The 15805-nt window shown below is 38.0% G+C and overlaps 1 protein-coding gene across 1 annotated transcript in view; it reads right to left on the bottom strand.

Moving 5' to 3' along the window:
- Window positions 1–15805, bottom strand: part of LAMA3 (laminin subunit alpha 3) — a 113508-nt gene that overhangs the window by 6380 nt on the left and 91323 nt on the right. The window contains 19 exon segments of the mRNA XM_015277980.4: window positions 55–186; window positions 1054–1184; window positions 1959–2099; window positions 3253–3373; window positions 3677–3801; window positions 4724–4843; window positions 6148–6298; window positions 6835–6854; window positions 6856–6969; window positions 7452–7614; window positions 7712–7863; window positions 8691–8867; window positions 9890–10032; window positions 10868–11047; window positions 11131–11247; window positions 11733–11832; window positions 12376–12517; window positions 13602–13756; window positions 14292–14408. Of these exon segments, the coding sequence (XP_015133466.3) occupies window positions 55–186; window positions 1054–1184; window positions 1959–2099; window positions 3253–3373; window positions 3677–3801; window positions 4724–4843; window positions 6148–6298; window positions 6835–6854; window positions 6856–6969; window positions 7452–7614; window positions 7712–7863; window positions 8691–8867; window positions 9890–10032; window positions 10868–11047; window positions 11131–11247; window positions 11733–11832; window positions 12376–12517; window positions 13602–13756; window positions 14292–14408 (2501 nt within the window).

Below are 15805 nucleotides of genomic sequence, written 5' to 3'. Positions count from 1 at the left end.
AAAAGGAACAGGAGACAAAAATGTATGAAACTGAAAGTCCACCAGGCCAAATACCTTTCTATAAAGACATTTGAGATGCAACCTTCGAAATCATCTCCACCAAATCTTATAGGCTGAATGAACGTCTGTGACCTCAGGAAGTCAAATGATTTTGTATCAGGATCATCATCAACCAGCAGTCTTACTCTGAAAAAAAAAAAAAAGCAAAGAAAAACGAGCATGAAATCTAAAGAAATACATCCATGAATTTGAATGAAATATATATTTAAAAAAGAAACATTTGACTGATGTGTTTTCTTATTACACTGTAAATACACTAGAGCTTCATTTGTTTACTTCTGGGATTCTTTTCATATAAACTTATCCTGGATTTAACTTATGTGAAATCACTCTGCTTTTTGGTGGCAGATAATGAGCAAGAGTTGTCCTTAGCCCTTCAGTCCTACAGTGAAATCCTGAGCCAAGTGAAGTTCATGAAAACTCTAATCGACAGCTACGGGATAGGATTTTGTTCTTTGTATCCAAACGACGCACTTAACACATTAGCAACAGCAAGTACAGATAATGTTGAAAGTTATAATTATCCAAAGCTACAATTATTCAAAACTTTCCTCTGTAATGAGCACTTATTTCATTTTATGTGTGGAACAGAAATCAATGAGACGTAGGAGCTTTCCTGCAAATTGACCTTTCTCATATCTATGAAATAAATCATGACTGAAGAAACAGACAATATTAGCTTCTCTGGACCTTTAACCTGGACCTATATTAGATGCACCTCTAACTTACAGTGATATATGTAAAGGCTATGGGGAAGTGGAAGAGCTTTGAAGCTCCAGCTTAACATGTAGACAAAACTCAATAAACAAGATGTGCATATTGATGTCAGCTGAAATATAGAGGTACTTATATGCACACCCATAGTCCAAAAATCTCCTTTTGCTTCATTATTTCAGCATGCTCTGCTCCTGTGTACCCAAATTACAAGTCAGACAACATTTTAATCTTTCTCCAACCACAATATAAAAGACTCAGATAAAGGACTGGACTCACGTGTCAGCTTTTCTTGTTACTGTCACATAATGCATTGACCCATCTTCGTATTCCTTCTTCACTTTCATTTCATTCTCTCCTATCTTTGCATTCACAAAGCCAGGACTCAGATAGATGGTAAGAATATTAGGCTAAAAAAGAATTGCACAAAATAATCCTTAAATGCAGATGCCTTTAGTTCTCTATTATATCGTCATTAATAAAGTTCTCTGTGGTCTCTTGTGGAAGAGTAATTTTCTCAGACTAAAACTGCATTTCACAGTCATCTAGTACCAGATTTTATTCCCAGTTCTTTATGATTAATATAGTTCATATTTTAAAATCTCTCTTAAATAACCAAGCAGTTATTTAAAATACTTGTTTAAATTGTTTTTACAATAACCAGAAGACTCAGTTTTTCTTTTCTTAAATATCAGGTGTGTACTTCCATATTTACTCCTCCAGCCAGCAAGAATGGGGTTCTGCTTGAACCTTCCTGCTTTCTGACAGATCATGGCCCAAATCAACCTTTTCCTCTGCATATTTGATCACAGTAACATTTTTGCATGGGCAGAAGGACAGTTTTACTCAGAATATTTCCAGCCAACTGTATTACACAACAGTTACCTTATTGGGATGGGTGTACTGTGATGCATAAGGTACCTTGCAGAATGCTCAAGGTTCAAGATCAGTTACTCCTGAAATTAACTGTTGTTTGAATGAAGAAATTGCCAGGATGAATTTCTCAGGTCTATGACAGGCAAGATGACAAGCTCTAGAGATGTTTACACCAGCTACTTCTTGCCTTAAAATATGGGAATCTATGTGAAACTTAGTAGGGATGACAAACTGACATGGTCACAGACCAACATGACTGATCCAGAAATAAAAATGAAGACATATTCTAAGCTGAACATGTTTCATACCCATAGATTGTAACTTAAGAGCGTTCCAGTCGACGCCATCGTTCGAAAGCCAAAGCCAACTTGGAAATCTCTGGGAAATGGGAAACTTGCTGCACTCAGGCTCAGCGTGCCCTTCTTGGAGAAAGCTGCAGATCTGACAAGCTGAAAGACAGAACAATTTCAGTGTTTTTCCTTCTAATTTGAAGAATTGGCAACGGGAGACAACAAAAGCACTACTCAACATAACTGCAAGCAGCTCCAACCTGAACTAGGCACAAGGCAAACTGCAAGTACAAAATTCCAGTATAGAACAGACAGACTGGATGCATTCCAGTATCATTACCTCTGATGTGTGAAGCTCTACAGGAAGATGAGGGCAGCTGAGCATGACACATAGTTCACCTCTACTGTTTGCATTGATAGGAAAGTTTTTTAAGTTTCCACATTTGAGAATGCAAAAGTGAGCAGCTGGAGGAATGGTTTGTACACTCTGAGCTATGTAGATGAGCTACATATCTGAGGCTATGTGAGTTATAGGATATACCTGAGCTTTTTTGAACAAAATGCTTTTTAATATGTAAGAGGTTATACAGACACAGACAGAGAAAGAAGGCTAAATCTTCTGCACAGAGAAATAACCTGTATACCAATTGGTCTGCCAAAGGTTTAGATTCCACAGAGGGAATGAAAATGTCAGGACAATGCCATAGGAGAACGGGCAAATGCAATCATGCACCATGTAAATAGCAACAGGTAGAAGCAGACGCGTTAATTTTCATCTCTCCATGCAGCACTGGGTAAGACAACACTGAAAAGCCACACTGTCCCATTTTAAAAGGAATGTAGCAAAACTCATGGGGGCACAGGAGATTTCACAACACACAAGTGGAGCAATTGCCTTCCTGTGAGAGACTGTAGTGGAAGCTTAGCTCTGTCAAGGAGAAAGATTGAGAAGTGACTCAATTATGAAGCATAAGCACCTTAACGAGAAGATAGATCCTGATTAGTATTAGGTGACTACATATTCTGACCTAATCAGTAACAGCAACTGGAGGCCAACAGATCTATGTGGTAAATGTGATTTCTTAGTAGTGCACAGTATTAAGAGGATGGACTATGTACTGGAGCAAACAATCACAGCAGGGGTGCAGACTCCTTTCTCTTTGTATCTTCACACTAAAGTCGTTTTCTTTCTTTACCATCACATGATAAACAAAGCTAGTTTTTGATCTAAGTAAAACAATGTCCATGTTTTTACAGACAAACCTGAGACTATGAACTTTACCAAATGTTTTAGAATAATGCTGTTACTTACCTTCCAGTCATCTGAACATTTCTTGCTAACACCAACAGTCTCATCAAAAACAACAGATGCAGTCTCTGGGGTTTTCACATTCTTCATGCAGCCCCGGAATGGAGGTACGGTTATATCAAAGCTGGTTTCAGGGAGTGGAAGGAAAAAAGAGTTCAGTAGCCTGCTATTTCAAAACAGACACCAATATAACAACCTATAAATGCTGTCAATATAGGAAAAAGAAAAATAAAACAAGAAATCTTTATTGCACAAACAAACCATGCTGATCAAACTTGTGCCTCAGGGCACACTCAAACTCACCATTAGCCAAAAATCACAGATTATGATTGTGATACACAGTACAGAGTATAAAAGAACTTGCCTAAGGAAAGAGTTTAGATGGAGTTACCGTACAAAGTACTACAGTCATTTTATAGCTACTCACCGTTTCCGTAAAGAAGATGGAATTCCACCAAGATAATATTTAGCAAAATCAAAGACTTTAATGTTGGCTGTAATACCAGAGCTGACATAAACAATATTCTTTTTTCGGACAATCAATATTGTAATCTGAAATACATGAACAATGAGATTACTTCACTTACTAGGAACAAAATTATTAAGCAGATTACATTCAAAGGGCAAAATACAGCAGATTAATTTGAAGAGCAGGACAGAATTTTTTTTTCCTCCTCTTGTTTACTATTGCTCTGAACCAGAATAGCAACACTAGTTCAGAGGTACTTGGCAAAATTTAGGGGTTTAGTCAAAGCAAATGCCTACACAAAATGCTTGACTATTCAAATAAAAGGTGAGGATTTTGTTATGCGTAGATGAGGTGTATTTTTAGGACAACCTTCCTAACGTTCAAACATCTCCTTCCATTTGTAGTCGAAAATTCAGGAGCTGCTGCCTCCTGCAAAGGTTGGATCAGTCAGTTGACTGCCTGCAACTTAGCCCAGAGCAGCATAAAGACTTCTTCCAGCAGTCTGCAGCCTACACTACGTAGTTAGAAATGTAAGAAAGGAAAGAGGGAGAACAAATCAAAATAGCAATCAAGGATTTTAACAATGTCTTTAGGATTTCATGTTAGTAGCTCTACAAAACAGCTGGCCTGAAGCTAAATAAGTCAGCAACAGCACAAAGACTCTGAAAAAGTAACCGCTGTTACTGTTAAGTAACCTCTGAACAAATAAACCTTTATATGGTTAAAAACATGAATTTAAGTATTAAAATAATGTTGGTATGTACAGTGATCACAGATCTCTTCACTTAAACAATGTTCTGTTACAAAAGGCTTGATCCTTTGGCGACTGCTCTATTAAAACTGAAGTTACTCACAGGGAAACATAACAGTAGATAGCAAAGGTTCGCATCCGAACTAATCCTCAACACAAAAACTTTACAACAGATCTCTGCAACAGAAGGTTTAGCTTCAAGAGAATTTATATTTCTACAAACAGCGATCATTCAATTGTTTAAAATGACTTACTTGTTTATGCGTCCCATCATTTAAAGTTACATTGTTTTCTATTTCTTTTGGAAGCTCAGAGTCAATTTTGTATCTAAAAACCGGATGGCCATTTTTAATAAGCACACTGATGTACTGATCCTGCAGCAAGAAGAAGCACAAACTGCTCAACATTCCATATTTATGTCAGCATCACATGAACTACTGTAATGAAGCTATCTAGCTGATTCAATCTTATTCTGGTTAAAAGCATAAAACTAAGCACAATAAAACTTACAAGACTAATCTTAAGTACATTAAAATCTTACAAACAGATCTAGTTTCAGCTCAAGATGTAGTTGTTAAATCTCTTGAGGACTTTTTCTCATTTCAAGATGTTTACTGATTTTCTTTTTTCCTCAGCAGAATTGAAATATTACTAGATGATATCACAGTGATAGTTATCATTCCTACAATACTATTATGTAAGCAGAATCACTGCTGTTTTGAGCAATTTTCACAGGTATAAGTGACCGTGATGTAACCATGTCACTTCCTATGTTCTCCCTTACTCGAGACTCAAGAAAAAAAGCACTTGCACTTCTGGAGGATTTCAGTATTTGAGACTGGTTTGATTCAAGTTGCATCCTTCCTGTGTCACCCAAGTCCACATCCTCTGCACTGCCTATCAGAAGAGCTATGTAGAACGATTTTCAGTCAGCTTTGACAAGGTCAGCATTCAGCGGCAATTAAACACCCAGCAGAATCTACTCATCTACCATTTGAACAAAGATAACAGTTTCAAGCAACTTTACTGCAGTTTCTAGGGCTGCTCTGAAAGTAATGCCTCCTATTTTATGATAATGGCCCACATCATCAGAGGAAAGGGATGATCTTTTTGGATTTCCTAGGGCCTGGACATCAACTCTGACTAAGCTGAAGGCTCCCACCTCCAGAGTCAGACCAGGGAAGACGACAACCTTTCTCCTGCAACACAATAACACCAGGCCTCATATCAGTTTGAAGACTGTAGAGCACGTTGCCAAGCTTGGCTGGACTGTTATACTACACCCACCACATAGTCCAGATTTGGCACCTTCTGACTTCAGCCTGCTCAGGAAGATGAAAAATGGACTGCATGGGCAATATTTTCCTAGCAACAATGCTGTTATAGCAGTTGTAAAACAGTGTGTCACCTCCACTGGTGCAGATTCTTATGAGCACAGCATGCAGGCTCTTGTTCATTGCTGCAATAAGTGCATAGCTAATGGTGGTGACTACATTAAAAATAGCTGAGAATTTTCTCTACTGAATAGTGTTATTGTGCTCTTTATAGCTGTTGTAGTTTCCATGGAAGCATTACTTTCAGATCAACCCACATATAAGTAAATCTAATGTGTTCTCGTGTGAGTGAACTTTTAGAAAAACTTCTTGGACCTCTAAACAACGCAGAAGCATTTAATTACCTCATTTGCTGCAAAAAACACTATGCCTTCATCTGCAGTAGTCTGAATTGTCTGCTCATAGCGTATTCGTGTATTTGCGTTTGTTTCTTTAGATGTGACACTGGCATAACCAGTGCCTTCAAAATAGCTTTGGTCAGACTCTTCTTTATACCTGTAATAATTCAATGTTACAAGTGTGAATATATGAGAGTAAAATCTACTACCACATGGACTTACTGTCATGAAAAACTGAACATGAAAAACATAAAAAACTGAATTTAAAAGCATTTAGTACAGAGCCACTAACAGGGTCAGCTTATCTAATCCAAGCAAAGAAAAAAAAAAACACCCACTGGCTTCTATTAATGTTACATACAATCTTTTGAGAGGAAAAACCTGATTTTAAAATCATTAGTGATTGACTTCTTGCATTTAATTTAATACTTATCCTACAAAGGAGTTGGGTACATTAGTTCATGAATTATGTCAGGGGTATTATATCATTTAAATTGTTGGCCAGTGGACTGAGATTGCTGTAGATGCTAATCATGCCAACTCTGATGGTTTTCTCTATGATATGTTTTAATGGCCAAGATGTAGAAAAAAAAATCACTTGTGTAACTACAGTGTTTATTCTTCTGGATGTTAAAAGACACGTAATTCTGATAAAGTCACAGAGCCATCATTCTCTCTACATCTGTATCGTACCTTCTGCAGGGTTGCACTTCAGGTGGTATTAAGATTAAATGTCCTCTTGAAGTTGTAAAGGCTGACAACATTCTCATTTAAGTTGTCCAATTCAATGCAGCCTTCGTAATGAGGATAGTCTAGCTTACGTGGAGGCTGAAGAACAATGTTATTAAAAAACATGTTGACAACATCAGCTGACAAAATTTTACATTGACATATAACTGCTAGGACTTACTGCAAATATTAGTAAGATACAGAATATGTCATTCTGATATTAAGGAATTATTATATCTCTGGATATAATAACCAAACCATCTGATACCACCCTAGGAGCACTGCTGCACAATTTAAAGCAGAATCATATGAGTGGATTGGGGAGAGTACTCAGCAGGCTGGCAGGTTTCATGGTGTCCTTGGAAGAATAAAAACCATCATGTTCCCTTCTTTGATTTCCAGCAAACTACAAGCCAGGCAGCTTCTGTAGGAAGCAGCATTTCTTTGCACTCACCCTATTCCTGCTTGCATGAACAAACTTTTATAGTCTATGAAAGACTGGCAATTCCAACCTTTTCTTGTAAGAGTAACATAATGATTAACATGGAAATCTCTTTAAAAGACTGAATGACTCTTTGTACCCTAAAATCCGGTGGGTATCCTCCAACATAGAAGACAACAGTGCTGGGATCAAGATTTAGGAGAGTGTTTCCATCTCCACTGCTTGCAGTCAAAGGCTTTTCAAACACTGGAGAAGCTGAGGTTGCTGCTTTGATGTAATTCAACTTTACGTACTGGTAAATTCTAAAACCAAAACAAACAGGCAAAATATCACATCACACTAATAAAGATATTCCAAGCAGGTTTTGGAAAAGACTGCTGTGTGCTGTGGATCTGATACCTTTCAAGCTTAACTTGATCCATAATGGCTTCCTCAGTGTTGCTTTGCATCACAAGTGGATCCACAACAACTTCAGCTTCACGATCTCCCAAGTTATAGACACAAGTGAGGTGACCATCTTTTACTGCCATACCAATATACCCCTTAGAAGCCTAAGAACAGCAAAGCAAATAATCATTAATAAATGACTAATGTTAATGTAGTTAAAATGCAACAGCCCTTCCTCAGGGACACCACCATACTGTGAATGAGTCATAAAGCAATTCACCTGCCCAGTGATGAGAATTTTATTATCAGTTGGTTTTTTTTTCTGGAATAATCAATAGTGTGGAGAAAAAGAGACTAGCAGGTTAGTTCACTGTTCCCTACAAATATATAGCCTATACAGCGTAACTACTTTTATCAGCTTTCTGTGTATGAACGAGACTCACTAGAGAAATAACCGCAAACAGAATTGAAAACACATTGTTAGGAACCTCACTGCAGGATATTTTTTAAATGATGGGGCCTGAGCAAGCATGAATGCACAAGCAACTCTGAATTATTCTGCATATTCAGAAAAGACATTAAGAGCTAAGGGGAAACAGACCCTTTTTTTTTTTTTAACCAGGAGAGAAACTCATAGTCATGTGTGTTACAATAAGAGCCAAAGAAGCATGTTGTTTGTGCTGACTGCTGCATCTACTGATCGTTCTGACAAGACTGTATGATGATATTTATGACCGAGAAATAAATTCCAAAGGAGCTAAACAGCAAAATAATCAAAGAGATGAGTAGTCAATCACTCAGTAAGTTGGCTTGCCAGTGGAGGAATGAACTATTCTTCACATAATACTTATTCCACCACATAATGGCAGTTATTAAAAAAAGAAGGCTATCAGTGGCTATGAGCTTCAGTCAAAAAAAAATTCTCTCCCATCTGTTTCTCAAAGCATGTTGCCTGTTCTAAAAATCAAATTACATTTTAGAATATACCTACATCTTTATTGCCCAGGTACAATACAAACTTATTTGATGCCCTCTGGGGGACATCTAATCTTTTCTGAGGTCTTTGGAGAAAAAAAGTAAGTGAAGTATAGGCTTTCAGATCTTCAAGGTTGCTTGGAGGTCGAACCTCTACACCAGAGCTGCCATTGAACCTCATAGGAATAGCAACCTGTTAAGAAAAATAGAATTCAGTACTTCAGAGGTATCCATTACTACTGCTTCTACTTATTTCACTGTTCTGTTCAATTGCTAAGTAATCTCCTATCGGTCACTAAAGATTTAGACTCTGATCATACCAAACAATATAGCTAGGAAACAGAATGGATAATACCATATTCTGTATTTTCAAAACTTAACACAGCACCTTTTTTTCTTTTTTACTCCAGTCACTAAACAGCCTTAAGCTCACTTCTGTCAAATAATTGTTACTTTCACTACATGTAATGGGAAGGATGTGCCTTGCAGCTCCAAAGAGCAAGCCTACAAATTATTTACATGTCTACATACATATCTCAGTGCTTCACTTATCTGGACTTGACTGTCTGTTGGAAATTATAATACACCCCTGATAATAATAAATACATATCCTATTACTGCTACTTACAGTATAGTCACAAATTCTTCTCATACGCTGCACGTTATTTGTGTTTACCTCAGGGATATTTCTGCTGCCATCTGAGACCATGCCATCCACTGATACTACAACTACCACAGTGGCTTAAATGGAGAAAGGGCAAGATGCTTATAGCTAATGCCTAAAACGTCAAGGCAGATGGAGATACAAAAGCACAGGGCTGCATGTTTTCTGGAAATGCCAGCGTTCCACTGGCCACAGATGGGTAGAGATCCTTGCCTCTAAGGCCGCAGAGCTGACTCTGCCCCCTGCTGCCAAAGTTACCCTGTTGTAACTGGAAGAAAAATGGTTCTTGAATAAATAATATCTGAAAATTGACCCAGAAAAATGGACTGTATGAGAAGGATGAAACTGGATGCTACTGCATCCACTCATTCTTACATATGAATTATGCTTCTCATCAACATAGTAAATTTAAGTGCTGGGTTATTCTATTAAATTAAATTTATGTCTGATCCTTCATAACTGTTTTAACAAAATGATTTATAGAGAGGAACAAAAGCACTGCAGTGTCCAAAACACTAAGAACAAGCATGACTGCAGTGCTCAAGACAGACCTTATTTGCAGCTTCTCTTGCCCGCTGAATCAGCTCTCTTATGCGGTTTACATTCTCAGAGATATTGCTTATTGGCATCAGCTGTTGGTTGATACTCTCAATCTTGCTGAACAGATCTGGAAGTTGGTTTGTCAGTTTTTTTACTGTAATGGAAAAAAATCCACATTGTTAAGGGTAGAATGGAGGAGGAAAACACGTATAAATATGGGGTATGAATACATAATAGAAAAGCAGTAGGGTGATAACAGAACTGTTTTCGTTAGGATAATGGTGAGGATAATGAACAACAGAGAGGAATCAGGCCTATGTGCATCGCCCAAGTAGCATGTCCTTCTGCCACCGTTGGAGAGGGAATACCAGTATAGGTGAACTGCTGGTCTGATCTAGTAGGGCATATGTTACAGCCTTCTTTGCTGCAAGTATGCACTGCTGGCTCACATTCAACTTGCTGGATCCCAGGTCCTTTTCTGCAGAGCTGACTTCCAGCTGGGTGGCTCCCAGCACGTCCTGGTGCCTGGGGTTCTTCCTCACCAGGTGCAGGTCTTTCCTCTTTTTTTTTTTTTTTTTTTTTTTGAACTGCATGAAGATCCTGTCAGCTCATTTCTCCAGTCCTCCAGCAGAGGTTCCTCTGGATGGCAGCACAATATCTCTGGCATTACAGCCACTCCTCCCATTTTTGTGTCATCAGTAAAATTATTGAGGGTACATTTTACCCCACCATCCAGGTCATTCATGTTAAGCAGCGCTGCAACCAGTATGGACTCCTAGGTACACCACTGATTACAGGCCTCCAAGTCTTCTGAAATGAGCCATGGTATTACCTTTTAACACAAACTAATTCACCTTCTGCAGTGCTTGCTCCTTTTGATAGGCAGTGGAGGAAGTTCACAATACTAGTTTAGGTTAGATAGCCAACTTTTAGATGATTAGCAGTGACTAAGAAGATAGCAAGAACCCACAGTAGAAAACAACACCAACCTGAATTGTTGGCTTCTGTCAATGCTTTATTGAAGCCAGCACTCTGTGTGCTTCCGTAGGTACCCTTCATTTTTTCCACATCTTCTTGAATTGGGAGCAGTTCATCCAGTACATTAGTTGTCACATCCTTGGCACTTTTTACCATGTTCTTTGCACTAGTAATGATGTCGTCAATGTCATCTGAAAGGCAGAAAAATGCATATGTAGATTCTTAGAGTAACTAGTGAAAGAGGCAAAAGAGAAGTGATGAGTAGATAACTGACCTCTGTTTATCCCATTGAGATTATTTTGAAGAGTAACAAGATCAATTTGTAGTGTGTTCTTCTTTCCATCAGTGACTCCAAGTCTTTGCTTTATGTCTTCGAGGGTTGGACCAATAGCTGCAAAACAGTGAAGGCCCTTTATGAACGTTATACAGAAATATCACCTCTCTGTTGGCTGGGTTGTGTGGCTTGAATGCACTGTAAAACATGTGCAGGTCTAAGGATTTACTGGGCCTGAGCACTGCAAAGGAATACAGATAGCACAGAAAAGTGAGAAATTCACTTTATTGTCTTTTTATTCTTAGAAATAACCATCACAATGTGTCCCACGGTAATGGAACTATCCTATTCTGATAAAATACATGCTACAGAGCTTTGTGGAACTGTGAAGATTTGTGATTTAATGAAAGTTTCTGCTGTTGACCCATCGTGCTGGAGGTATTTAAAAGATACGCAGAAGTGGTCCTTAGGGACATGATTTAATGGTAGAATTAGCAGTGTCATGTTGATGGTTGGACCTGATGATCTTAGAGGTCTTCTGCAACCTACATGATTCTGTGAGTCTATGATAACATTTCTATTCTCACTTTATTTCTCAGTACCTTTCAGTGTCCTTTCAGTCTCCTGTGCTTGATTCAAGAGTGTACTGCTCTCAGCTTTCAACTTTGCAGCTTTTCCTGATAGGTCTTCTCTCTTCACAGTCTGGTCATAGAAGCATAGTATCGTAAGATTGCTTTAAGAATTATGCTGACATTCAAAGAGTAAAAGAGAAAGCCCAATCCAGTTTTATAAAAACAGCTATAGAAGAACAGTGATTTCATACAAAGAACAATACCTTAAAAACAATTAGCTGTTAGATGTTAACCCTCTGCCAAAGAGCTTAGGGGTATTACTAGTGGAAAGTAAAAGAGATAGCTGAAATAGCCCTCAATGATCACTGGGTTTGCCTCATTCATCACTCTATTTTGCACCGAAATGGACAAGAAGCATTCAGATGGACAGCCTCATAAGAAAGGCAGTAGCAAGCCTGAATCGTGCTGAAGCAAGACAAATACATGAACATAAAGAATAGCAGCTTCCCCATATAATGGCCACAGATAAATACAACATGCAAAGACACAGAGATCTTCAGTTTCGGTGCTTCTCAGAGAGTAGAAAAATAAAAAACAAAACAAAAACAAACAAACAAACAACACATATATATACCTTGTTGTACCATTATTTTAGCTGCTTGTAGGTACTTACTGATAAAGCTGAGTCAGCTGCACTCCCAGCTTTGTTGGCTGCTTCCTCTGCAGCTTTGATGGCATTAATAATATCGTCATAGGCAGTAGAAGCTTCCACAGCACAGCCTACCAGCTCATCCTTCCTGGCATTGTTCTTTATTCTGTGGGAAACAGGGTGAAAAAAGTATAGCCTTCTGCAAAGACTGTGGACTATGAGAAGAGACCTGAACCGAGTATTTTCTAATTAATGCCAATTCAGGAAACATTTTTCACTTAGAACTTTGATTTCAAAATAGAAAATTTCAATATACGAAATGATTCTTCAGAACTTGGAAAGAGTTCAGGTACTTGGAAAAATATGACTGTGGACCTCCAAACAGCCTTTAAATGATTTGGATGGGGAAGATTGCTTAGGGCACAAGGCTAATAAGCCTCCTTCACTGCAGCCTCCCAAATACAGCTCAGCTCAAAGGAGTTTGGAGAACAGTGGCTTCCAGATGATCTCTGGCTGCTCCAGTACTCTATGGAAGTTGGTAGATGGCACACACAGTGGAGCAGCTTCAAGATCATTAGTGTTTTTGCCGAAGAAACAGTGCACTGGCTCTGGAGCCAGAAACAATAGCCAATTCTAATTGGTGTGATGACAAAATACAAACAATTTGCACAGAACAAAAATATTAGGGTTTTACTTTTTTTTCATTTTGTCCTAATATAGTGTGAAAGGCCTCCAAAACCTCACTCATATTTCCAATGTAAAGTACAAATAATGGAGAAATTCATATCCAAGTTCTCATTTTTTTCTCATATTGCCTTTCCAGAAGATTCCTTGAAGGAAAAGAAAACTATGGGATTCTTTTCCTCACTAAGGCTAATAAAAAGGCATATCTGGAGACTCTGGTAACATTTCTTACAATTATTTACCCCAATTCAATGACATCATAAAGGCATCCCTGACTACAAGTACAGGAATTAACATCATAAAAAAAATATACTGTAAACATTTATCTGCTCTCTACCTGAGGACAATCTCCCTTATTAATAAATAGTTAGTTAGTACAGTAATATGGAGATAATTTGGGTTGGGGATGAAAAGAAAACATCTGTACAGAAGCAGAAAAAGACAATCTTTTTTTCCTAACTTTGCAAATTAAAGCAAAGTTATGAAAGCAGGTGAAATTACACACAAAGCTTTTCAACTGTGAACACTGTGTACAAAAGTGGCTCATTTACAGAACAGTAACATACTCTTCCAGTTGTTTTGCCAAGTCTTGCAAAGATTTGGCATGTTCCTCAGCCCTCACCACCAAAGGTTCTTTGCTTGCTGATAAGGAGCTATTTGTGAGCTTCCCATTCATATCCTTCCTTGCTCCATCAAGCTGAGCAGACAGGCTTTCATATTCCTGCAGGTTTATAAAGAAAAAAATAAATTTATCACCATCAGTGTTATGTAAGTCTCATTCCTGAAAAGACTAAGAAGAAAAATAACCCTCTCCAACCTACTCTAGAATTTGTTGGAAACAACTGCTAGTCATTACATTATCTTTTTATATAATGGATACAGAAGCACAAAAACTGCTGAACTAAGTCAGGGGTCTCTTTAGCCTAGCATACTGTCCATGTAGAAGCAATTGCATAAAAAGAAATACAGGAACAGCACAATCACTTATGGTATTTATCAAACATATTCTCTCAAAACTTCAGATATCCACAGCTCAATGTCTACCTCAGACACATAACAACCCTTAACAAGCTGCTCTTCCAGAAATTTATGCAGGCAGGTTCCTTATAGAAAGTGCTGAAATCAATGCCTTTTATTTTTTCTTTTTACAAGGCTCAGCTAAGCCTCATGTCCTAGTCATTGAGCTCAGCTACCCACTAAAGTGTCAGCAAAGTATTGGATTTTTTTAAATCTTAACCTAAACAGGTTAACAATACCTCTTTGCTCTTCTGCAGTAATCCAAGCATACTGTTAGCTTGCGTCAGGGAAGACTGGGCAGAGCTCAAAATATCCAAGATGCTGTTCTGCTGTGCGTTTGTCTCATCAATTTGTTTCTGAGGAAAAATAAATGGTTGAATATTAGATGATTGGGTTTGAATTAAGAAGCAGGAAAATCACATCTGTCTAACCTAGAGCACAAAAGGGTTTTTTTTTTTTTTTTTTTTCCAAAGATGCTACTGCTGTATTTATCTGTAGTGTCTACGATCTAAACCTATGGATTAGTGACAGAATTTGGGAGTTTGCACTGGTATAGCATATAGTTCACCAAGACAGCTGAGCAGGAGACCACAGTAGTTCAGTTATTATTGCTCAGACAAGCTAGAAGTAGAACACATCAGCCTAGTTGAACAGTCAGGGAAGATTATTTAAGGGGTTGTCCTTGCAAACCTGGAAACTTTAAAAACAGCTCCCAAGTGACAAATCGGATGTTTTCTGTTCTCTGAAAGGCAAGTAAAATCTTTAAGTCATCCCTTCAACTGTGGATGTCACTAAAAAGGAGGTGTGAACCCTTCCCATTTTATCTTCGTGAAAGCTCTGATGGGAAAAGAAATGAAAGTCCTTGGTCTAGAATAGTAATTGTGACAATTCACAGAGTAGCTCTAGGGTAACGGTACAGCATTACACGCAATTAGACAAGTGGTACTGTAGGTAAGGGTATTAGTTCTCCTCAGTTGTGTTTCTATCATTGTAACAAGTCTCTCTCTAACAGAGAAGTGTAGCAGCAGATTTATGACAAGAACAGATGCATCCATCTTTTCAGACAACTGTGCACATTTGGGCAACACACATACTGTATTGTCCATGCACATAAAGGTGCTATTCGACATTTAAAAGAACAGTTGAACATAGAAATTATTTTGCTCAAGCAGTGTTAGCAAACTGGCTAGACATGAGTGTTACAAAACAGTGACATTTCAGCAAAAATACAATTCGTTGAAAAGAATGCATCTTGAAGCACACCCATATCTCTTTTACTATCAGCTTGAAAAAAATCAAGCAGAGTTCAGGAGTGGAAGCACTGTCACATTTCTTGTCACATTTCTCATCAGACTTCAAAAACAGTTCTGTGGCCTATTAATCTCAAATAATTTAACAGTATTGGACACATTTTCCTCATCCTTTATGGCTTTTGGAGCCAACTGCATCAAGAAACTTACTATGGGATGTGTATCGGAACCAGCAATTTTATCTAGAAAAGGAGACAAAAATCAGTGGCAACTAAAGAATAATGGTCAAGTGGAGACTCTTCCTGCCCTCTCATCACAAAAGCATCCTTATCACCCTGTTCTCATTATATCAAAAGTCAGAAGTGGGAGCAGACTACATTTATACTTGGTCATACATACATACATCAAAAGATGAAAGAGATCTTGGGAAAAAAAGTTGAAAGAGTTAGTGTTACTTGGCTTTGAACAATCAAATGTGGTAATTAAAAGTAGTTTTTATCTCC

Source organism: Gallus gallus, chromosome 2 (assembly GCF_016699485.2).
Source record: "Gallus gallus isolate bGalGal1 chromosome 2, bGalGal1.mat.broiler.GRCg7b, whole genome shotgun sequence".
In the NCBI taxonomy this organism is placed as follows: domain Eukaryota; kingdom Metazoa; phylum Chordata; class Aves; order Galliformes; family Phasianidae; genus Gallus; species Gallus gallus.
The sequence above is the reverse complement of the archived record's forward strand: the minus strand, read 5'-3'. Positions and strand labels throughout refer to the sequence as shown.